Below are 26557 nucleotides of genomic sequence, written 5' to 3'. Positions count from 1 at the left end.
ATAAACTTAATTTAATACAACAATCCGATTTATCCTTCAATTCCTGGCTAAGAGTCATAGTTAAATATAATCGCATATACCTCTCCATTTTCATCTACACCTTCTCTATCATAATAAAAATACATAAATTTTTTGAAAAATGAGAGTTTGTCAAAAGATTCGCAAAAAATAGGGAAAATATTGTTTTAAATATGACTGGAGGATAGTTATAACAAAAAGAAAGAAAATTTGAAAATTCGAAATGTGTGTATAAGCAATTCAGTGAACTCACCTAAAAAACTGGAGGAGCAGAATCAAATCATCGTTTAGAAGAGTTAACGACTTAAAGAGAAGAAGTGAGATTTATAATTTTGACTACATTTAAAGATAATTCGTTGAATATTTCAAGCATAGGAACTGGTACATGGACACAGCAGCGAGATCCAGTGTCTTCTATCTGTGGCTTCTAGAAAAGGAAGAGTTTTTAACAGAAATATTCGAACTGCTCTGGTAGTATTGGACTCCTTAGCCATTTCAAATTCCTTATTACAGCAGATATTTTTGCAATATATGAATCGGCAGACCCATTTTGTGTCATAGAGTTGCTAAAGCTCTCTTCACGAGTGTCTAAACATTCATTTTGGGATATCCTTCTACCGATGATGGACAAAAAGCCCGCTATAATTAGAACGTATAATTTTTCTATTAATGAGAAAAGTCAAACATTTTAGATGGTTTTTCATTGAAATCACTACATAATTTATATGAAATATATTGATAAAAATGAACATTTTAATTGAAAAATTTATGGTGACAAATGGAATGGCAAATAGTTTTCAAGGGGTTCGGTTACCATGCTGTAAAAGTGTCACTTCATAGAAATCAGAAGAGTTCGAGAAAACTGAAATCAGTTTTGGATTCTGCGCTTCAATCAAAATAAAGATTATCTTCATATTTATGCATCTGACTAACCCTACAATCAATTTTTCTGGTTCCACAAATCATATCGTCGTCATCTGAATTATCGTGATTAATCTTTGAAAAATCCCTGGGAACACTAAATGGCGTTTCCATTAAAATTTAGATAGTATTTGTTTTTTAAATATTTCATTTGATTGCTAACATATTTGAGAATATATTCAAATATTTATCGAAAATTAATTAATAAAAATTGAAAACTAATTGTCAAGAAAACAAATAATCTAAGAATACACTTAGTTTAAGGTTAAAAGAATTGATTTGGAGTATTTTTAATATTATTATTGCGATAACATGAAAAAAACTTAAAATAGTATTAAAAAGAATATAATTTTACTTTTAAATCAAGTCGGAGTAATGAAAGCGTGCGAGGTGAATGTCATTTTTTACTCCAAATCATAATGTTAGGTTTATAAATTAAGAGGTGTGTTTATATTGCATCAGTGAATGATTTGAACTAAGAAATAAGTGTATACAGTACGCCAGTGATGCTTCTATTTTTCTTTCTTATCTATAAAACCTACATCTAATTATTGCTTTCTTTATTTATTTTCTTCTCTTATTTTTGCATAGCAAAGTAGTAATAAAAAGTATAACTAGTTGTCGAAAAAAAGGTGAGCTTAGTGGCCATCAGCACTTTTTCAGAATAATTTTTGCGAATTAAGTTGAACTAGATCATTCATAATTACATTTGCTTCGTAACTATAAATTACTATTATATATTATTATATCACTAATCTAAGAAATTGATATTTAATTTTTTTCATTGATTGTATGCCTTATGTATTGAACCATAAAAAATATAAACTCCATACATAATAGTTCTAAGAGCTAAATTTTTGAATTGTTGGTATATGTGTTTTTGAAGTTTTTTTTATTGCAGGCAACTTAATGATAAACATGTCTCAAGTATCGAGAGATGAAGATGGAGATAGTTTTAGGCGTGGTAGGAGTCATAGCTTTCGTGACTCTAATAAATACGTTAGAACACAGTCTGGAACATTTGTTCGTGCTGATTCAGATGTCCATGAAAGATCAAACTCTGGAACAATGCCCACATTTCGCCATGCTATACATGAACGTTTAAAAAAGTAAGTTCCTCAATTAGAACAAAAAAAATAATGTCCTTTTAAAATTAGAACCAAGGATGATATGCCTAAAGGACTTATGCGCGAGGTTTTAGAAACGTATAAGCCACATATTCTAAGCCGTAGACGACAACTAATTGAAGATTGTGTGAGAGATTTACGACTAAATAATGACCATATTCATATTGTTGAGCAAGAAATGAGAAGTGCGATTCTAAAAGGCTTAAATGGAGAAGCTAATGCAAGTGTTAAATGTTATCCAACGTATGTTTGTGAATTACCAAATGGATGCGAAGAAGGGCAATTTCTATCTTTGGATCTTGGAGGAACAAACTTTAGGGTCCTATATCTGGAGATTGAAGAGGGTGACTTTCTAATGGACAGTAAAATATATGCAATTCCTCAAGGCATAATGACTGGTAAAATAATTTACTACATAGAAATTCTCCTTTCAACTTATTTTAGGTAGCGGTGACCTTCTATTTAATCATATTGCCCAGTGCTTGGCTGATTTTGTTAACGACCGTCAATTATCAAATGAAACATTGCCTTTGGGTTTCACTTTTTCTTTTCCATTGGAACAAATTAGTTTGGCAAAGGCTAGACTTGTTCGCTGGACAAAAGGTTTTAATTGCTCTGGATGTGAAGGAAAAGATGTTGTAACTCTTCTTCAACAAGCAATAAATCGGAGAGGCGATGTTAAAATTGACATTTGTGCCATTTTAAACGATACTACTGGTAATGTAAAAATATTTAGTAATAAATTATGATCATGCTTTAAAAATATATTTGATTACGACATTTTGTTATAAAAATTAAAGGTTTTTATTTTTTTACTTTATTACCAATAATAAACTATTGTTTTTTGGTTTTTTTTGTATCAATATAAATATTTTAAAAAGCTTTGTTATGAATAACGATAGATGTCTAAGTAATTGATAATGATTTATACTTTTAACCAAATATAGGGTCACTTCTACCCTTATTTTCATCAAGTTACTGTGTGTCAAAATATATTATTTATTATCTTTATATTAAAGCAGATATGTTATTTTAGGTAGTCGATATATAAATTGATATTTATTTAGTAAAATATGGGCAAAAAATGAAATATGCAATTTAAATTATCATTTTATGAAACAATTCCAAATCATTTTAGAAAATTATAATAAAAAGTATATCGTGCTTATTATTTTTTTATTATAAAAAAATATATATTTTTAATTTTTAAAAGCTTTTAAAGACCTACACCGTTGAAATTTGAAAACATTTTCTTGATAAATTCAGAAATAATTGAATAACATCATACATTAATTTAACAATATTTTTAACTGTTTAAAAGTATTGCATGATTCTAAATTTTTTCAGATAATTTTTTTTGGAGTGTTTTTTCATTAATCTTTAAACCGTGACTATATTTTTTACCTTTATTTTTATGTTGTTAATAGTTCAATATATGAAATAAATATTTGGAGGAAACGTTGGACACAAAAGTCTACAATATAAAATCTAAGTATTAGTGTGCAACGCTCATTGTTTTAGAAAAGCGATAACATTGCTCAAATTTTCGTCCATTTATATAAGTTTGTATTACTTTTCTATTTCTACCCCTTATGAGATAAATTCAAAAAATTTAAGAGTCAAAAATAATTTTAAAGATTCTAAAAATAGATGATTGAAGTTATATGTCAAGATAAGCTAGAATATCTTCTTTTTTTTTCATGCTATATCTGTGACTCTGCTGTTTTCGGTTGACGAGTTTGCCTTTCATGTAGCTGGCCACTTGAAGAGGACTCGAATATAAATTCTCCCAGCGTCACTGTCAGTTCCTTCATGTGTAGAGATACCGTTGGAAGATAAATCTTTGTAATATGTAAACGAATTTTCCTAACTAAAATACGATTTTTTTAAGATTTTTATGTAGTAAATTAACATAAGATTTCAAAATCTCACGTAAGCATGGATTCAAACAATAGAGAAACTTTTATACAAGCTCAAGCTAATTATCAGGCTTAACTGGATGATAGCTCACGAAACCTTGTAAATACATGTCCGCTAAGACAGTGGTTCCCAAACTTTTTTGTGCCCAAAACACATTAAAAGACAAATAAAAATATCTTCACACACCTATTTTAATTGAATCATAATTTGGATTATTGTACGCTATTGCAAATAATGTATGGTTGTAACAAATCGTACCACACACTTGAACTAGCAATATATGGAATTTAATTGCAATCATAAAGAGTTGTCAAATTCAAATACTCCTATTCCAGGGGGGGAAATCAGTGCTGCTCATTTTTAATTAAGAGGAAGCGCGCTCATTGCTTTAAAAAACCGAGCGGGAGTGTGCTCAGGTTTGTTGGAGCAGACTATGCTCTGATAATAATCTTTCATATATTTCCGATTGAAGTTTATATTATTAGGGAAAAATAAATTAAAGTTTTATGTTTAAATCATACTACAATTTTTCAAACATAGAACATTAAAAGATCTTAAGGAAAAGTAATGCGAAAACATTTTCTTTTTTTTTTTCACATACTTCATTTTTTAATGGATGAGTACTAAGATATGTGGACTCTGAATTTGATTCAATGTAGATAAATAAACAGAAACAATTGCAAGGTGAAAATTTAAACCACTGAAATTAAGCCATGGATGGAATTTATCTTTGAGCCTAAAATCCGAAACTGTGTTCAGCTTTTCTTTCATTGTTCTAGATTTATTGTAATTCGGTACTAAAAATTTTCAGAGTCATTTTTCAATTCAAAGACAATCATTAAATTAAAAGTGAGATAATTTTTTTTGTAAAAATGTACAATGTTTCAGAATATGTTTTACTACTTGTGAACTCGAAATTTGCCCGGCGGTGGCTCAAAAAAGAAATAATAATACCATAAATGAATTTTAGATGACACCGTCTAGGTCTATAATTGTCAAAACATCTACATGGAGTAACTTTTAACCTCCAAGGAGAAAGAAAACTTCCAAAACTAAACTTAATAAGAAAAACAACAACATCCCCTTTTAGTTCAATATGAAAATGTCATGTCTAGCTTATAATGTAAACTCGATTGCTTCTTGTAGAAGAAGGTCTTCGATCTTCAATTATTTGAAATCTACAAGCTTTCCTGACATTTTAGCCTTAATGGATACGAGACTCAGGGATTCAAAAAAAAAAAAATCATTTTTTTGGTTTTTTTTTTTTTTAGTGAGCTGCTATATCAAAAGCATCCCATCGATCTCGATAAGTTTTACTTTTAGTGAAAAAATCCTTATCACGAGTGCTTATCGTGTTGGATATGGTAATTACATAAAGGTAAACATTGACTTTTCATGCGAAATCTTGAGAATTTTTGGAGTATATCGCCCAAATAGGGACGCAGTTTACTTCTTTTTAAATATAATCTGAGGAATAAAAGTGCAAATCATCTTAATTTTAAGAAATCTAAATGTTACTCGACAAATTAGAAAGGACACGCTTAATTATAACAGTTCAAAAAACTTTCAAAATAAACAAAACCTAGAGGGAGTTTTTCCAAGTATTGCCTTGAAGACTTAAGTCTTTTTGATTAAAAGAAATAATCCGTATATGACGTATTACAAGAAAAATAAACCAGGAAAACTAATGGGAAGCAGACTAAAACATAAAATAAATTGGAATTTAAATGTATCACTCCTCAATGATAGTTACACTCGTAACGAAATAGAAAAAGTTATTACAAATGCAGGTACCTTGTTGACAATAGATTACTTTCCACGTGCTTGGACCTCCGACATGTAGAAGAAAGGTCAAAGAACATTTTCTTTGGAAGGTATAATTAGGCTGCATTCGAACAACAAACGGAAATTAACCGTCTTCAAGATATAAAAAAGATGAGTGATAGTGGATTCGATATTCAAAAGGATCTGGATAACATTATTGGACACAAAAACGAAGGCAGATCAATAAGATCTAAATCATAGTTTGACATCGTTATATATTCTTCCAGCCTTTACAATATCGAAAAAAACTTATAAACTAAGTCGATATCTGAAATTGTTAGATGAACTTCCGCCGTCTATGATATATTTCAGATAATGCATTATGCTCCTTTCCCATGTTTGAGAAAGATCTAAGCTCGTGATAAGACACGCAACAGGAGATTTCAAAACGTAAAAATTAAATTTCAGATACCAAGGATTGAGTGGAAGATGACACATTGCTGATTCTGCAGAAATTAGTAGAATCTTCCAGTATTCAGAATCGGTTTGTTATCCATATCACGAAATGTAAGAACGTTCCCGTTGATGGCCATCGTTTGAAGTTATCTCGGTTGTTATTGGAGATTCTTAAAGAATGAGTTCTTATTTCCATTTTGGGGCATGACATCTATTGGACTATGGGAATTAAACACAGGTGATTTACTCCATATAATATTTTGTGCAGCTGCCCAGTCCATGGAGTGCAATACCACTTCATTGATGGAATATTCCGTACAAAATATCAACATCATATATACAGATGACTCAGTGATGAATCTTCTCCATTCCAACTGAGGTTTGGACATGATGTCCGTAAAAATCTTCATATCCGTTCCTCTTCCTTTAAGAGCCTCTTGCCTACCAATGTTAGAGCTATGCCCATATAAATCATTAGAGCAATTAATTTGGAGTTGTATATGTGTACTCTCTTTTGCAAGTTATACCATCTCCAGGCCTGACAGCACTTGTGGGGTTGAAAGTTTAGCTTCTCAAAGTTAGATAAAGAAGGTTGATTTCTCTCACATTATATTAAAAAAATATTTACGCTTTCAACTACTTCATATCTTCCAATTATTTTGAGAGGCCCAGCGCACAATGTACCAATCGGAAGAATGGAAATCGTTTCCGCATTGATTTTCATCCCCAAAATAGAGAAAATTTATCAAAATAGAAGAGTTAAATCTCGATGCTTTTCATTACTTGTGCATCCAAATTTCCCTCTACCATCAGTGTAAGGTCATCTCTTTTAATATCAATCAAATAATTTGTCCTTCCTATGGAAACACCAAAACCTCCATATTTCTGCATAAGTGTCCAACTTCATTGTTCTATTGCAGCCAAAAATAGTAACAGAGATACGGGACATCCTTGTCTACAGTTTTTTCCTAATACTATATGCTTACTCTGTAATCCGTCAGTCACTATAATTGAAGTTCCATTGAAAATGAGAGCACGGATTTGATTTAAAAAAATCCTACAGAGTCAAAATCTTTACTGAAGTCAATATCAATGATTGATCCAAATTTTTGTCTTATTTTGACAGAATTAATAGTTGCCTGAATATAGCGTAAAATAAGCGTAATATGTCGTTTTTTAAAAAGACTGATTTGTTATATGAACCCAACAATTTGTTAAGTATAGGCTCGATTTGTTAAGCTAAAGCACCTGCTAAAGTTCTGTATGATTCATTAAGTATTGTCATAGACCTCCAATGACTGAGTGATGTCCTATTACCTTTTTTTTGGGGGGGGTGAGGGCAGTCCTATCTTGAGTTATAGCTGAGGCGAGCATACACCTCTTTTCCATCTCAAATCCAATCCTCAGTAAATAGAGATCAATATAATCAGTACATATTTTTCCTTTTATACGTGTAAGGTCCAGAAGCTATGTAGTCTCGGTAAAACTTATTGTTATAGTCCAATGTGTTATCGTATGTAATGATAGAACAAGATGCCACTTTTTGGTGTGGTGGAAATCCACTCCTAGAGCATTCCAATATTCCTTGATAATTATCCTGAAACACTTTGAGAAATTATTTCAGATTTGTAATTACTTCTTGATTTACTATATTTTTTTCAATTATTTTAGCAGAAATTCTTGTTTTCATCGATAAATGTTTTAATCTCTTATGAGGATTTTTTTCAACATCGACTTTCCTCTTCATCTCCTCTTCGGCAATTTCGGCAATCCTTAATGTATTCATAGTTTCTGAAGTTATTATAAGAACAAAGAAGGATCTTTTATTCCTGCTTTTATCTATATTTTTCTCTAATTGTTTAACTCTTTTCCTATTCTCACTAATAAAACTAAGATTTGTGTCCCAAATAATTTTATTGAAGCCACTTAATAATCTGTGTCATGATAGAGTATGATCTTAAGAAAGTTTTAATCTATAATTTAATTTGACTTTAAACTCTTCTAACCCAATGAGCCAATTAGGAACCCTAAAATTTTTGTTCGCAGGAGCTCAGAAAAATTCTAAATCTACCACCTTTTGGTCAGAGGAAGGTTCGAATCGGTAGGACGTTTTTTTTAGTATAAAAACAAGAACATGAAGATATCAAAGCAAGCTTAATCCTTGATGACTGCTTCCTCATCCTCCGAAAGAGCATATCATTATCATTATTTAATTTCTTTATAACGTCAACTAGATTCAATTCATGAATTAATTTTCTGAGCATAGCTGTATTTGAAATTATGAAAGTGATTTTTATATTTCTCGAGGTAAAGAAATAAGGAGAACATCATCGCAATACAACAGCAAAAAACTTGAAATTTAATTGGCCAGAAAGAGGCTACTGAAGCGGTGATGCAAACTTTACCTACAATTCTCATAGTCTTAGAGAGGATCGAAAATAACAACAAAAACATCACATGAAACAGAGGTTTATATAACAAGCTAAGTACCTTTGAATTCATTTGATACTGTGTTTTTGGAATTATATACCCAAAATACTAATTTTTGACTTACGCACTAGAGTCTGTTTAATTGATAGTTGCATTGAACAAATTAAAGAAAACTCATACAGTTTTATTTTATGACAAAGTTATTAAATCGGCTAAAAAATTTAGGTGAAAGAAATAAACTTTATACCATGAAGCTTCAAAAGATGAATTAATCAAAAATATAATTTTACGATCCAAGATTTATCCTTATTTATATATTAGCAGTAGTAACAGGCCATAACATTACCATAATATTTTCAAAAGTGAGATGGCAGAATAAAAAAAAGATCAAGGATTAACACAGAATGGGAGGAGTCGAAACACTTAAGATCAAGTACAAAATCCCCGGGAAAATTCAAAGTAATAGACGCAAATATGAATGGATTGTGTTCAAATCAAAAGGGTATTTCTTTGTTGAAATTCTTGAATTCTTTAGATTTTCTTGAGATTGTCTGCCTTTTGGGCTCTAGAATACAAAAAACCTTCGGATGGCATTTTATGACTACAATATTTAAAATTTTCTCTTCAAAGGCGATTTTAAAACATTCAATGTACCCATCAAGGGGGTTAAAAATATTGGTCAGAAATGGTTTAACTGCGAACCACATTTTTAACGACGATGAAGGAAATATTTTAAGAATTGATGTAAGCTTTTGGGGTACAATATACAAAATTTTATTTGTAAATATTCCTTCTGGGGAGAATTTTTTTTTAACACAGCTTTAGGAGAGGGTCATAATATCCGGCGATTTCAATGTGCCAGAAAAATCAAAACGAGACTTCACATCAGAATCTGGATTGTTGAACATTTCAGAATTAAAGGTCTGGAAAAAAGAAACAATTTAACAGATCTTGCAGATGTAACAAAAAACTATAGACATACATTTGTCATAGACTCTTAGAGAAAATATCGAAAAACAGGATATATCACATTTACATATCGGACATGGTGATGTCAGATCAATTGAAGCTGACAAAATTAAGTTCAAACGGGTTATCGGATCATTTCGTTTTCGAAGCCGTTATTCAAAAGAGCATAAAAATGATAAGTCTATTAGATGGAAAAGTTACTTGGAATTGCTGAGTTTGAAGAGACAATCCACAATGTAATTGATAACATGCAGTAAGATATAAACTCTTGATGTACAGTGGTAGAAGCATTAAGTCTTTTTTACAAGACTGCTAAAAGAATCTTAATTTTTGCTGGTAAAGCTGAGGCAAAGAAGAAAAGACACCAAGAAAATAGTCTATGAAAATGAGAAAAATAAGACTGTATGTTGAGTGAGGAATTAGAAATGTTAATCAGTTATCAAATGGAAGGGGCACGTACAAGAACCCGAACTTTAAATGTAAACATAAATTCAAGAAATTTAAATCTATTATAAAACAAGGAAAAAACTAATCGAGTTGAAATACTAAATGTCATTGAGACTGAAAATACAAAAAAATGCACCATAGACCAGAAGATTAAATTCATTCAGGACTATTATCAAGGCCTATACATTGCCAAGAAAGAGCTTGGGACTAAGAGAGAAATAATTAAGGGAAGTTATCTGTCTGAAAAAGAGCAGAGGGATTTGACAAAGAGAATCAGAATCAATCATTGATATTAAAAAGAGTCCGACAGTATGGCTACAAGGCGGGGTGAGACAAGCGGATCCCGTGAGTCCGATGATTTTTCTTTTAGCTGTCGCTCGCCTACAAAAAAATGTTAGATGCTGAGATTAGAGGTGCAAATATTGGATGGGAAAAAGTTACGTACCTGTTTTATGCAGATGATGGAACTGTCATTTTTAGTGGTTCCAATATTGACTCCCAAGTGCCGAGGCTGGGAGAAGTGTTGGAAATATTCGGAGAAAGATCTGGGTTGAGAGGGAATACATCTAAATCTCAGAAGCTTACGAATATGACACTGATTCCTTCAATATAGTGGAAGAATCAACAATCCTGGGGAATACCATCTCCATCAAAAACAATAATGTAAATAACCTAAGGAAGGTGGAAAGCATTATTAGCAAATCTATTTCTAAAATTTTAAACCATAGACATTGTGCCATACTTGGAGGAAGAAGGAAACTGATTTTGTTCGTCTCCAAAAAACGGTTGGGACGAGTCGTTTGTTCACTACCAAAAAACGTGGAGGCTTGGGAATGCTAGACTTAAAATTACAGTGGCATTTACTTTAATTATCTTGGAGGAGGAGGGCCATATATGTAGGGTTCCTGTGGAAGAGTGCGATACTAGAATCTGAAGATAAAAAGTATCCATATATTTTACAGTGGTCGCCGATGAGACAAATGAAGAGAGTTCCGATTCAATCCCAAAGAACATACTGGCTAACTATAGGCTTAGGGGCCCCAATCGAAGGAAATGAGCTGAGTACCACATATCTACCTGAAAAAGTGAAGAATAATTTGGGGTTAATGACAGTGGAAGATGTGTTAAATATAAAAGGGATTCCTCCTCTATTGATGATGCTGAAGAATCAACTCCAACAATACTCATACAATCCAAAAAGGAAAAAGACGGGGACCCCTTCAAAGTGACCACATCGACTATTAGAGACAACATCTCTTGGCAAGTCCACCCCTACAAATTTAAAGAGGCTGCAAGTGAAATAAAAAGAGTTCAAGACTTCATCAAGTTTGTTTACACCAAAACAGATGTACTTGAAATACCGTATCTCGTCTCGGGTCTTTTTCACAGAAAGGCTCTTCAAGGACGACCGGGAAATCTGCAAGGAATGCAGTAAAAAAGACAGTAACACATTATTTTAGGGATTGCAGCACCCTGAAGTATATAATACAAGAAATCAGCCAGCGTATTGAGTCCAAATTGGGTATGAAGCCATCAAACCACCAACTTTTCTATGGTTTTGGGGAGCCAGCGATCTCAAGCTAGTGGCTTCGAAATTTGTAATCAAATTGAAGTGTTTGTTGTCTGTAGCACAGTACCATGATGTTTTTCCCTCGAGTCATTTAGCTTTAGCTGCATTAAATGAGTTTAGATGAACAAGGTTGGCCGAGAGGAGAGAAAAATTAAGAAACTTTGAGGAGCTCTTTTTTTTTCTTATTGTTCTTTGTTTGTTTTTGTTTCTTCGTTTCTTCTCTTATGTACTTTTCCTAGGCTAATAGGTTGTAAATGTATGTTAATGAGTATTTTTGGAGAATATATTTTATGATTAAAATCATCTACCAATCTAATAATATTTGTAATTGTTTAACACACACTTGCGGGTATCATTATCTTGCCGGCGTTTTTTTTTCTCTAGTTCTATTTTGTATACTTTTACAAAAGTATAATAATGGCCTTATGTTTTTTTTTTGTTTCATAAATTGCATTCATGTTTCATTTATTGACGTTTGTTTAAGAAAATATATTTCTTAATTTTTTTTGGTGGGAGGGGGAGGGAGAAAAAAAACCAAAAAAAACCAAACATTTTTATGATTACTTTATAATTATATATGTTCCAATGGCGTAGGTATACAGATTAAAATACATTTATGTTCACTTTTGGAAATAATGTATGAATCCATTGAGAGATGAAAAAAAAGGAAAGAAAAAAAGTTCTTGTTTATTTTCTATTTTAATGTTTTGTGCTACCTTGAACTTTCAAAATTTAATGGCCTCTTACTGTGGCCATATATAATCTTTGTACCAAGTTAGATCAACACCGATCTGTAACTTATACCATAACAACAGACAAACAAATAGACGCGAAAATAAAACCTACGTTCAACTTGGTAATTATTACAAATTAATAAATGAGGAGTGAGAATATCTAGTTAATTTTTTTTCTTTTCTAATTTATCGACTAGAGTCGATCTTTAATGACTCAACTATTTTGAATAAATATTTTTTGAAATAATGAGAAGATATTTTGCTAAACTATTAATTACATAATTCCTCATTACAATGAAGGACGAATGAATGTGCGTTAACAAACCTATTTGCAGGTATATAAATGTATTTTTGTGAACAATCATAGGAGTAAAAATGCCATTCAAAATTAAGTTTTTTGCGCACGAAAATTACTACTGTAACATTTTTTTTCCTCCACACAAATAAACACTTTAAATCACAGAGCTTCTTTATTTTGAAAGGAAAAGTTTTTGAGGCTAGAATATATATGCACAGTTCTTATAGATAAATTGATTGCACACTCACGATAGATGTGGTAATCCACCTTAACTTACAAGGGTGTAAATAAAGAGTTGTTTTTCTCATTTTTAAGCTTTAATAAGAAATCAAAAAAGCATCAGAATATATTTTGAAGTCTTGCAATACTTTTTTGCTAATAAAGCTTTCTTAAGTTAATCTTTAATTTTCCCAAGTATACAATCCGTACGTGTGGGGGGGGGGATTTACATTCATATCACTAACATCACAGATGATCAACCAAAAGGGACGCCAATTTCTATAAAAACTAAAAAAGTTTCATCAAATGGCTTTCAAAATTAAAGAAGACTTAAAAACTGTATTGAATAACACTTGATTTCAATGATAAACAGTATTGTATTAGAAATATGTATTGGAATTTTTGTTTGTTAATGCTCCCACTATGGCGGACGCCTCTAACACTGAAGTCACATATGAACGCTTTATACGACAATATTCACAATCAAAAAAAAAAAAGTTAGTATTCTTGAAACGTTTCTGCTCCACAAATTCTTCCAGATGGATCACAATTAAGAATAATCTTTCTCAAAATTGTTAGCACATCTTTGGTATGTGGAAATTATACCAAACTAGGCAATATGACATGAAAATACATCTAAGCAAGTCAATTAATAATTGCCATCATTGACAACTACTTGAGAAAAGAAATAATGAATTATCAAGACGACCTTATTAAGAAATTCATCAGAAGTTTCTCACTTTTAAGGCAAACCAACTGAGTTATGCAGTAACCGCATGAAAAAAACAACAACTTTTGAATTCGATATTCTATTCTAATAGTAAATGACGCGCTGATTACGATTCTGTAAATATTTTTGCTTATCAAATCTGGTTTTCGAGAATTTTCAATTTGAATTTTTTTTTTCAACATTCTTTATTTGGTTTATATATTATATAGAAGATACAAATATAAATAAACCAGAGCAATTCCGTAAAAAGTACATAAATAAACATTATAGTTTATATTAAATGCTCCGGGGTAGAATTTCAACTAATATTCTAAAAATCAATCTTAAAAAAAACAATCGTAAACATGCAAATTAAAATTAAGATAAATATTTGTTAAAATTTCTTAACACACTTTTTAAAATATTTATATGATTCCATTAAGTTAATGGAAGGTACCGGATTTCTTCCCTTGCAAAATTCGATTACTCACAACCTGATATAGGAATTTTCATTGTAAGAGAGACATAACGGGCTGAAGCGTCTAGGATGATACCTCTCAACTCATCCTCCCGAATACTTAGTTGGCCGGTGGCAATGATTTATAGGTTGAAAACCATTATATGTTATGGGGTTTGTTTGTAAAGTAATAGCGCCTCCCTTTTTTAAGTTTGTTTATGTCTGGAAGGTAAATTTGAAGCGTAAATATACGGATTTCATTTACAAAAGAGTATTTGCTTATAGAATGCCTATATTTAATCGTTTTCAAACGACTCATATAAATACTTGCTCTGTCTTCCACAAACTTTGCAATAATTGTATTATATTGCATTTATATACAATTTAAATCTACATTATTTAACATACTGTCAGAATTCATTAATGAGTAAAACACGAAAAGTAAAAATGGGTTCACTGATGTTTTTACGCACAATTTAACACAATTCTAATGAAATCCTTGAAATTTCTATCTCCTTCAAAAGAATCCACAGACAGTGAAGACATTTCAATCCGAGGAATCTAATTACAAGTGACCCTGCATTGAAATCTTTCGTCGATGCAACTGAAAGGGATGCCGATTATCAATCAATTAAATCAGCATTAGAATGTGATATGCATTATAAAATATAACACAACTCTCTTCCAGCACGTCTCCTCACTAAACAGTGGATGCACCTCAGGATTTACACCGTGTGATTGGTATTATTGTATGGGCAATAAACTGTTGTGCCAACATCGTGCAGACCACAAAAACTGACCAATATCCTTATTTCCATTATTAGCAAATAATAAATTTAAATAATTCATTATAATAAAATGTGGTCAATATTCAAGACATGTGTTTTACAATTTAATACATACTTGCACTTTTACTATCTAGTCATTGTTCTAAATTTCTCCTTTCTGTCTTAGTCTCTTTCGAGAAAGTTAAGTGTACATCTTTACACGAACTTGGAAATATTTTCTAATAATTTTTGTTTTAATAATTTGACTAGCGGGTAGGGATATATTTATTGTTTCTTTTTCAATTCGATCTTGCAGGATTTTGGTTATACACTTTAAATAATTAAATTTTAAAGATTGAATAAGTTTGCAAAATCGTTTCTCGGCTGTAATGAATACATTTTTGAAGACTTCATTGATACAGTGGCATACGCATTGGCAAGTTTGATCTTTTAGATCCAGGAGTTTTGAATATGGTCAAATATCACCACTGTCCAAATAAAAAACAACTAAGACAATACAAAGAAACAAAAAATATTCCCTAATTTGGTTTAAAATATACATAGAAATTTAATGCAAAATATTAGTTTGTTTTACAGAAAAACACAGTATCTTTTTGTAGATGAGGAGTTAGTTCTTGGAAGAAAAATAAGATTAATTAAACACTTCATCTGATTTATTTCTTCATTCCTTTAAATCATCTTAGTAATCGATTAGATATTTGCCAGAATCGTTATGATAATTGGAAAATCCCTTTTCTTTCATCATCTGACTTATAAGAGTTATTTTAAGATTATTTGAGCCTCTAATGTTGATTTTGGGCTCTCGTACCAAATAAGGCTGTATAATTTTTTGATAGAATTTTAAGTAAATTTTCCTTTAAAAAAGAATACAAATCCTTCATTGAGAGTCAATATATCATGGCCTCTACTTTATAATTTACAGGTACCACCTTATTAGATATCTTTTTATGGGTTTTTTTATCTGACTTTATCGAAGCCTTGTTTTTGGAAAGTTTTGCTTGAAGATTCAGTATTTTTTGCAGATTAAGATTTATTTGACAGACTAAATTGATATAATTAGAGCATGGTACGTATGTGAAAACTTCAATCCCAATAGGTGGAGACAAGTTTATGTAGCAAAAATATATTCAAAAACTTTGTTGGTCTTGTCTAAGACGTTACAGATCAAAGGGCGACAGAAATCCAATTTATCAGGATGGAAAAACCAAGCAAAACAGTTTATTTTCAAATCATTGCAAATATTATAGTGTTGCCCAGACTGTATCTAAAAAAGGAAAACAGTAGTGTTTTGATGAGGATTGTGGAGTAGTTGAGTAGAGTAATTTTCAATTTACATACGCCAAAACATATTAAATGTAACATTATTATTAATTTTGTAGTTTCAATAAAGCATTAATAGTGATAACATAGAGTATCTTGCAAGTTGACATTACATAGATACACCTGTTTGCCTAGCTCTCTTATAAATTTTCAGAAATGTCTGTCCCTAAGATTTCACATATTCTGTCACTAAGATTTTTAATTGGCTGTGAAGGATGACCGTTATAATTTGAACGCTTGTTCAAATAACTATCCTAAGCAGAAACATCTCAAGAATAACCTCTTAAAAGAAATAGTGAATACTTCAAATCAAGACATATAATTTATTAAAAATTTGATGGATGGTCAAATCTGTTCATTTCTCTGATGTTCTGTCACTAAGGGCTGTAATCGACAATAATAACGCACCTAAGAAAGCTAAAGAGATACTAATTACATCAACGTATTGCTGAGCTAATGATCTTTCAAATTATAGCCCTTACAACACTTTGGGCAGTAAAGTTTTCATGCTATTACCCAAAATGTTTTCTGAATGTATCGTCGCTAATAATGGATATACCCACACCTAAAAATAATCAAACAGTTTAGTATTAACGATTGCAAAATTAAATGAAATGAACACATACTAAATACTTCAAAACATGGTGATCAATCTGTTGGTCTTCCTCAATGAAAGAGGCCATACTTCCGAACCAGTATTTCTAAACTAATATTGTATCTTTCCGATTATCACAGTTTGTGTTTGATTATTTCAGTAACATAGTACCAGAAATTACCATCCATCTTCCGAATTTCAAAGCTGCAGAGGGAAAAACTATTGCTTTTAAGTTTTCTATATGGATTGGGTATCCACAAATTAATTTAATGGCTTTGGCTTTAAAAAAGACAAAATGCATTGCTGGATTTTCAGATAAATTTTAAATTTAATTTGTTGTAGAAAAAAATGAATTCTTGCAAAAATTTGGTACAGAGGTGTAATTTTTTTATTTTGAGAAGTCCACACAAAGAATTCCCTATTGTGTTAGCCATAGACTCCAGAGGTTCCAATTTCCTTACAAACTTGTGATATATCTCATTTAATAAATTAGCACAAATCTTCATCTTTAAGTGGCAGAGCCTTGGATACACATGATTTCTTTCAGATTTTGTAAGAGGAAACTAATTTTTTCCACAATTGAAAAGGGAGTTCGTCTTATGATTCAGATTGTTACGAGTAATTATATTAGCATTTAATACTTTGACTTCTAAATTTTTAGGATTGTCTATACCCTTGGAGAAATACCTTTCTGGATTTTTGAAATTGTTTTCCACAAACATCTTCAAAATAATACATTTATTTACCTAAATTTGTTATTTTAATAAACTAGAAAATATGAAATGTGTAGTAAAAATATTTTTTTTAAACAAATAAGATTTTTTTTTAAATAAAATTTTCCAACGTTAAGTTACCGTAAAATATTTTACATAACAGTTCAAAATTACAATATGATAATATTTGACCAAAAGAAACATTTTGAAATCCTAAAATTTCAAACATTTAAAAAGTGTATATTATAGAATTTAGACGATTTCGGCTTGACTATGTAGCTTTAAATTCATGGGCTTTAAACCAAAACTATGGATGAAAAAACTATGTATTATTATCATATCGTTTGTTTAATTTAATGTTTAAATTTTGTAACTGCCATGATAAATTAAAAATGCTTTTAAAATTTAATTTATAATGACATATTCCTTCCCCTTAACAAGAAACATTTTAAATCACAGAACAGTTTAGTGTGATATAAATAATTGTTAATATTTGAAGATTATAATATGCAGAGCTCTTTCATATAAATTACTTGTATTTTTTTACTGTTCCGTTTTCGAGTATATACTTTTCTCCCCCTGCATACACCTTACATGCTAGGGACAAGAAAAAAAACTGATTTTGGCAAAGCTTGAAACCTTGTACCTTCCCAAATAGGATGATATGAAAGAAAATTTTTGCTTTTTATATTTTTTAGTAGACTGTTTATCAGATACAAATATTTGTATCTTTTCCCCTTTAATTTAAGGTGCCTAAGATGTACTAAATGATTGGCAGTTCCCTTGTTTGATCAAATATAACATACCAAAATTTGACCCTTGTTAAAACATATTATTTGATTCGAGGATTTGTCAAATGAGGAAAGACAATTAGTTATTGTGCTTGTTTTTTGTATATTTTAAAGTAGCCAAAAAAGTACCACAAAACTTTTTACATATCCTTATCCACGAATAGATGCAATTATTGTTTATTTGAAACAATACATTGAATATTACTTAATTTATCATTGATTATGATAGTAATTTTTTCTATTCCACAATTTTTCCAAAAAAATTCCCAACTTATAGATTCTAGCTGCTCTTCCGTCGGATCAGATTTACTTAGAATTAACTTTCTAATGAGATTTTAAATTATTGTTAATAATCATAGCAACATATATTATTTAATTGTATTATTATTTTGAAACTTTTTTAGATTGATGAATCAGGTTCAGCTAACCGTTTTTGAAAATCCTAATAACTATAATGAAAACAAATCACAGTTGCTTTGCTGCTATATGATAATTTTAAATTCTCAAAAAGTAGGGAGACCATGGTCCCCCTATTGAGTGTTCCAGTCAATAAACTAATAAAATTCAATATTAATTTTCAAATATTTAGGATGTCTTATGACTTGTGCTTCGATCGATCACCGTTGTCGAATTGGATTAATTTTAGGGACCGGCACTAATGCTTGCTATTTAGAAAAAGTAAAAGATATTCAGCTTATTGATCAATATAATTTTCAAGATCATGATCATATGCTGGTAAATACTGAATGGGGTGGATTTGGAGAAAATGGTGAATTAGATTTCATTTTAACTAAATGGGATCGTAATGTTGATGGATTATCTGTAAATCCAGGACAACAAATATTCGAGAAAATGATTAGTGGAATGTATATGGGGGAATTAATACGCCAAGTTCTTGTGGATTTGATAAAAGATGATCTTATTTTCTTTGATAGTAACTGTGAAAAAATTCTAGAAAGAGGTACTTTAAAAATTTGATGAAGTTGCTTGAATTTATCATTTGTGCCTTTGGTAGGTTGTTTTTACACACGTTTTGCCTCCGAAATAGAGAGTGATCCTGTTGGTGATTATACTCGTACAAAAGCTGTTTTGGAAGAGCTAGAAATGGATCCTGATACTGTTACTGAGGAAGATTGTTCAGCACTAAGATATGTTTGTGAATGCGTTTCAAGAAGAGCGAGTTTTATGGCTAGTGCTGGTATTGCAGCTTTACTGAAAAAAATGGATTATAAAGACGTTATAATTGGAATCGATGGGTCTTTATTCAGGTACGGAAAATGAAAGTATTTCACATATAAATTATTTTACAAGATTTAAAGTTGCAATATTATGAAATTAACTTTTTTATTTATTTGATATTAATAATATTATTCATTATTGGCAGATATCATCCTCATTTTAAAAATGTAATGCAATCAAGAATAAGTCAGCTCATGGGGATCGATTTTAAATTTGATCTGATGATGGCAGAAGATGGTTCAGGTCGTGGTGCAGCATTGGTTGCTGCAGTATTAAAAAGAGAAGCCACCAAATAATACCATAATTTAATCTATTACTTAAGATTTATATTTTATTTAGTCTAATAACTATTTAACTACAACATTAAATGATTTGTTTTTATAAAAACGCAATTTTCCTTTTATGTATTTATATATAACTAATATCTATCAATAAAGACATTACTGTAGAGCAGGGTTCGGCAACCTATGGGACGCCTGCCATTCCTGGCACGCGGAGGCATATTCACTGGCACTGGCAGATTAAAACATATTCCCATACTTTGTGTATTTTTTTAACCATTATTGTTGATAGTGGCACACTCATTGATTAGAAATGTTGAATTTGGTACTCCATGTCTCCAAGGTTACCGAGCCCTCTTGTAGAGGAGGGGGGGGGGACACTAGTGAATTATTTCTTCCTATTTTTCTTCAGCTTACTTATCATGTATTGTTTTGTCATATTTGATCCAAAACCTCGAAACTTGACGCTAATTGATTCCGGAAAGTACGTCTAGAAGAGATACAATCGAGTTCTGAATCAATATTCCCGATAAAAAAATATCTGAAAGTGGATCGATTTGCTGTTAACTATAAAATTTTTACCTTAACGTTGCCTTTTTGTTACAAAAAATTCAGAGAAATATACTCAAAACTATTTTTTATATTAGAAACGACCTGTTTGTGTATGGGCATTGGGCTGTGATAGTGAAATGGCGACAATATTTTATTTGTAGCTCCATGTTTAGGGGATGAGTAGAGACAGGTGTCAGGAAGAAATGGAAACGGAAAAAGTGGCAAGATAAAAAAAAAGTGTATAAATGGAAAAAATACCAAGATTCTTTTAAACTGATACAATATGTATCACCTATGTAATAAGAGAAAAAAACAAAAAAAAACACACAACAGCAGTTCCAATGGAAGGAGTGCTAGTCACTTAATTCTCCGTTATTAATTCCAATATCCTTAGACATTATAGACTATTCATATTGGGAAAGACTCTTGGATTGACGGACAAGTATTTGCAAAATACTATGCAAGAGCAGCGATTTCCACTCCATTATGATCCAGGATGTGTCAAAAGAAGAGGAAGTTGACTATGGAGTGACAAACCACTGAGAGGATTTGGGTAGGTAGTCCATGATCGAGTGGTTGGAGAGTGCGAAGAAAACTGTAAAGCTCAGTACAGTTTTCAGTAATCTGAAATTGCAATAGAAAGATCGTTTTCGTCTCTTTCTTTTCCAAAGAGAACTTAGTTATCTAAAGGAGTCGAATTCTGGAAGTTGTTTATCTAATTACTGTGAATTCATACTTTCAATGTTTCAAGTCAAGTATGAGAACCATAAATTTTTTTTTAGTAATTACTAAATTAAATTAAGAATCTTAAATTTGTTGTCAGTTATATTTTTATAAAGTATTAGTTTTAAAATACTTTAGTTTAATTAAATCGCTACATAACAATGCATTTTATGAAAGTTTTGAACTACATATAATCCTGAAAGTTTTATTTGAGCTTATTTATTTATCAGTTAAAACGCTCACTATATGTCGAGTGGAATGAAACAGAAGAAATGTTAACAATCAATTATTTATGATCGATATTTTTAATTATGTTGCATTTTTTCTCAATGACTTATTCTTTAATATCAGGAGTATCGAAGTAGCACGATATTTTGTTAGTTTCGATTCCTAGCATTTGCCGAGGAGTCTCCATTTAGTATCTTTTATTGGACGACCAATGCTTATGGTAATCCATTGTCATCCAACAAATGACAGTCAAAAAAAAAAAGTAATTACAATATATATGGATTGACTATATTTGGTCTTGGATTGAATGATATAATTAATGATGACAAGGCTAAAGAGGTAAAATAGAATAAGCCTTCCATTTCATTTCCCTAGTGGATGTGAGTTAAATCCATAGTCTTCTTTGTTCCTTGCTACAGTCTACTATGGAAAAGTAAGAAACTGAGAGACTTGATAAACTGATTTTTCACTACAACGTGGAAGATCCTCATTGGATTTGAATGTCTTTTATAGAATGAAAACCTTGTGAAATTGTAGAATCAATAATTTAGACTAATAGCCAGACCCGGAGGAGAGAGACTCGGATCTTTTTTTTTTTTTTTTTTTTTTTTTTTTTTTTTTTTTTAAATAAAGGAGCATTGACAGAGTTTTAGATGAGACACTAACCCAGGATACGAATGTCATTCATATGAGATGGACAGTTGATATGGATTACTGAAAAGAAGTTGACATCGACAACTGACACACACTATTGTTATTGATAATGTCCTTTGTATGTTCGCCAATAAAAATAATCATACAAAAATCAATCCATTATGAGGTAAATAAGAGATATATGATTTTAATAATTTATAATTACATTCAACGATAATTTTCTATCTATTAGTAATTGCTTCCACACTATCTGTATAATCAATTTTTTGCAAAATATTTTTTTTTACTCATGAAACAACAATTACACTATCAAGTTTACATCTTTTCTAATTTAACATATAAATTAATAACAAAATAATATAGAAGATAGTTCTATTCATTGAATCTTTTATTTGGATTTGATCATAACAATTTTATTATATCAAATCAAGTCAAAGGTGAAGAAGTTATATATGCATTCACAAAAAAAAAAAAAAATGAGGGAATAAGGGCACTTTTTTGATAATAAAAGGTCGATAAGTAATTCTTATGGAATCCTTTTCAATTGGATAATATTCAATAATTATTTGAAAACAAGATTAAAAATAATGTGAACGTTAAAACGTCGTTACCAAGATTGTACCACGCAACCTTTCTTCCAAAAAGAAACAAGAAGAAAGCTCTGCAATCATCTGGTATTTATCCAATTGTTTTTATTACAATTTTGTCTTCAATAATTTCATAGAGCTAATCTTCCGATATTCGATATGAAAAAGTCAAATATTCAGTGCTTATTGCAAAATTCCCTTAACTCCTGCATCAATTAATACGTGTTAGCCAATTTTTTTAAAGGCAATGGATTGTTACCATTATGTTGAACAATTCGATAAATTACAGAAATCCCTTAATGGGCTTAGTAAAAACAACTTTTATATTATATTACTTCATGTAGTAATTTGTCACTTATCTTGAACATAAGAAGTATACAGTTCAATTAAATTATCTTGCTAATGGAACGGAGTAATATAATAGGAATGATTTTTAACCCTCTACATGGCTGATAAAAACACAATAATGAATCTGCACTTTCATTTCCAAAATAAAGTCGAAGGAATCAATAGTATTTTTTTCTTGGTCTTTATTGGCACGCATTTAAACATTTACAATTTTATTATAATATAACACAATATACTCGAAAAATAACTCGTTAAAACATGTAGACAAGCAATAATTGAAAAGACCATTATAAAATAGGGCCCAATCAAGAGTATTTTAAATAAATAATTTAGAAATAACATCGATGGGACGATGAACTAAAAAAATAAAAGAGTTTAAATCTTCAATAAAACATTTGCATAAAGATTAGCAATATGTAAAATTCCATTGAGGTTGTCTTTCATTACTGTCCGTAATTTATAGACTATATATTGCGTTTAATAATAATTGCATCAACTCTCTCTCATTATTTGAAATAGAGAGGAAATCTTCTTTACCAAGTTGTTTATTGAAAAATGTATTAACCATTTTAATAAAGTCCCCATAAATTTTAGATAAAGATTTACATTCCCACAAAATATGATCGGTTGTCTCTTTGGAGCATTGACAGGGGAAGCAAATTCCACTTTCGTCATTAAAATACTTAGAACCAACCTCGAGAGTCCCGGATAATATTCTGTATTTAAACCATCTTTCACTCCTACTAAAATACTTATTGGTGATTGTCTTAAGGCTTTCTTGGCTATGTTTTTTAATGCTACGTTGTTCTAAATATGAGTTGAATGTTGTTAAGGTAGGTGTGTACATACGTTTTCTCAAGTAGGAATTACTTGTATAACATGATTTCATTCCAAAAGGGACGAAAGGACGTTTTACTGAAATGTTTATTCGAAAAATAGATGAATAAAAGACAAAAGCCATTTAAATCATTAGACAATCTGTCAAGTTAACATCTACAGCAATATCAGAGTTTATGACACACATAGTATTTTGGTTAATGCAACCTCTAGTTGACATATCCAATTGTAAAGATAATTCAAACTCTTTAACTACTTAAGTAGCACCATCACAAAAAAATTTAAAACGCTCCGAGTATAATGACAACACTTTAAAAACATGCAAAAGTCCCACATGTGGGCTTAGCTGATATTCCACATGGTTTAGCTTTAAGAATTCATTTAAATGAATTTTCCAATAATCGTCATATTCCCATAACTTTCTAATTCAATAGAAGTTCAGAGTTTTCCATAGAACAACGAAATCCACCACAACCAGCCCCCTTCCCCCCAAAGTTCAATGGGTTATGGACTCTTTGGTGGTTTCAAGGTTCATAGAAATACAAGGTTAAACCATCACGTAATCGGCGTTGCTAGAATTTTCAATTTGATGTATCGTACCGACTGCTGGGCAAGAGAGGGAGATTTTGAAGTCATAGTGAATAGAAAGCGTACCAAATACAAATTCACAAAAGGCCAAAATTAAGAACTGGAACTAGGCTGTGGGTCAAGAGAGATAAGTTTGGTATCCTTGGAGTATGATATGATATATTACTTACATTTTACAATATATTATTATTATTACGATAATAATACCTATTCACCATTCCGGAAAAAGGATAATGTATTCGCGAATTGAAAATTTTAGTTGTGCAGTTGCCATTTGTGATTATCCTAACAATCATTGATCATCATTTTCGAAGGATCCCTCAAGGAGGAAAAAAATGGGGAAGTGCTTGTCATCGAAGGAACCCCTTAGGAAAATATCCTAGAATTTGTGAGAATCATTTTGAGGAAAATGCTTATAAAAGGGGTTTAAAAGTTAATTGCTGGGACTACTTACGAAAATAAAACTGAAATGAAATGTTATCCCTTCCAGAGGTCTCATACCTGGAAAAGGATTTGAGGAAGCTCCAAGGAAAACAAAATGAATTAAGATTGTGGAACATTTTGAAGAAGATTCTAATGAAATATATTTGGAGACATTAGACACTTGTGTTAGAAAAGGTTAACGCATGTAATCAAGCATGTGTATTCCGGATTATACAAATTAGTAGGGTTTCTAATTTTACAAAAGAACTTGAGTTACTAAGGAAATAGAATGCAGATTATCACGAAAAAGTGAAAATTCTTCAATCGGAAAATACATTATTAAAATCTAAATCTAATTATAAGGAAGCGATGAAACGAGAACTGGAAAACAGATTTACTAAATCTCAATGTAAACTCATTATCAGTGGAAAGAGGTTTGGAAAATGGGATGATGAGGATTTTGTTAAAGGAATGATACTGAAGTCTCTTTCCTCAAAAGCCTATCGTTACATTCAATGCAGTGGTGTACTTCCCGATCCTAGTGTAACAACCCTCAAACGGTGGATCCGAAATTTTAAAACAGCTCCTGGAATACGATCACATATTATTAAAATTATCGCTCAACAAATTAAATCAAACGATACTCTAAATGGATAATTAGCTGTCTTGTGCTTTGATGAGATGAAGCCCCGAATATTTTCAAGAAAGGACTTTGGATGTGCATATGGAGTAAATTTAGATATAGAAAATTATATTCTCCAAAGCATGATAATTGTAATAATGAAGCAAATTAAGAGAAATGAAAATGGTGAAGTGGTGTTGCATAAGTCATCTGCTTTGATACCCTACCAAAAGGACATAAGAATTTCTTCAAAATCTTTGCTATAATTGTATCAATACATAAATAATGAAATTGGCCCTCCATTTATATTGACATCTTGTTTAAATCAAGATTGTTTTGAAAACTTTTTTCAAGAGTAAGACATATTGGACGAACCCACTCCCATCCGAATGCCGTAGAGGCCATAGATCGATTTTGGATACACGTAATAAGTGGCTCAGAAAAAATAGTTGTTTAGAATGCTCCCGTCAGATTTGAGAAAGACCAATGTTTTGTTTCTATGTTTCAATAAATTAGAGGTTGTAGTATTACCAATGCACTAATGTATATATACTAATCTTGCATCTCATTTTAGGTCCTTTCTTGAGCAAAGCAGATTCAGAAGATAACATTGGGGTGTAATCCAGCATCCAAGTTCCTCCAAGTCCATGGCTTAAAAATTATCAAGAGGTGGGACTACTTCAACCATCGGAATATTTTTGGAATTTTGCAAAAAAAAATAGAAAAGCATTTCATGAAGTTTCATTTTTTTTTTTTTTTTTTTGGTCAATAATTTCAAATAGGAATCTTGATATAATATTTCCCTAAGTATCTAAAGTATTCCATACTTTTAAATTGAAAGAAGAAAAATAATAAGTCGTCTTCCTAATTTTCTTACGAATCTCTTTCCCATTCATTTCGTAACTTCCTTCGCCTATCTAAGATCCCAAGAGTTGTAACTTTGATTTCAATTTAAAATTAGGCTAAGTCTTTCCAAGTGACCCGTTATAAGGACTAATAATTTCAGTTTTCTCTTCATTCAACAACAGACCAGATAATTTAGAGAATGAAAAAAGGACCCCAAACGTGTTTTTGACTGATTTTATTATCTTATACGCACTCCCGCAAAATAACATTGTTAAGTCGTCTGTATAACAACTGAGAGCCTTTAATTCTATCTCTATGATCTATTAGCTCATCAAGGCGTATAATAAAAAGTATTGGGAACAAAAGATCTCCCTGACAAACAC

The 26557-nt window shown here is 30.8% G+C and overlaps 1 protein-coding gene and 2 long non-coding RNA genes across 4 annotated transcripts; 2 read left to right on the top strand and 1 right to left on the bottom strand.

Moving 5' to 3' along the window:
* Positions 1-343: 343 nt before the first annotated feature.
* LOC121126866 (uncharacterized) lies at positions 344-1431 on the bottom strand. The gene is made up of 3 exons (XR_011782378.1): positions 1295-1431; positions 530-657; positions 344-445 (listed from the first exon to the last, which is right to left on the bottom strand). It is a non-coding gene; the product is annotated as an uncharacterized lncRNA (long non-coding RNA).
* On the top strand, positions 1351-20416 carry LOC121126865 (hexokinase type 2). 2 transcript variants are annotated; one of them, XM_040722222.2, is made up of 7 exons: positions 1351-1571; positions 1841-2048; positions 2097-2464; positions 2511-2783; positions 18836-19207; positions 19262-19514; positions 19631-20416. In XM_040722222.2, the coding sequence occupies exons 2-7, from the start codon at positions 1849-1851 to the stop codon at positions 19779-19781; spliced, it is 1617 nt and encodes a 538-aa protein (XP_040578156.1). In that variant the 5' UTR covers positions 1351-1571; positions 1841-1848; the 3' UTR covers positions 19782-20416. The 2 variants fall into 2 exon arrangements, with proteins under 2 accessions (XP_040578156.1, XP_040578155.1); XM_040722221.2 differs by having other exon boundaries at positions 1400-1655.
* A 2629-nt stretch (positions 20417-23045) lies between these two features.
* LOC121126867 (uncharacterized) lies at positions 23046-26557 on the top strand. The gene is made up of 2 exons (XR_005867270.2): positions 23046-25846; positions 25903-26557. It is a non-coding gene; the product is annotated as an uncharacterized lncRNA (long non-coding RNA).

The sequence above is a fragment of the Lepeophtheirus salmonis genome, chromosome 12 (assembly GCF_016086655.4).
Source record: "Lepeophtheirus salmonis chromosome 12, UVic_Lsal_1.4, whole genome shotgun sequence".
NCBI classification, from domain to species: domain Eukaryota; kingdom Metazoa; phylum Arthropoda; class Copepoda; order Siphonostomatoida; family Caligidae; genus Lepeophtheirus; species Lepeophtheirus salmonis.
Note: the sequence above shows the minus strand (reverse complement) of the source record. Positions and strands in the feature narration are given on the sequence as shown.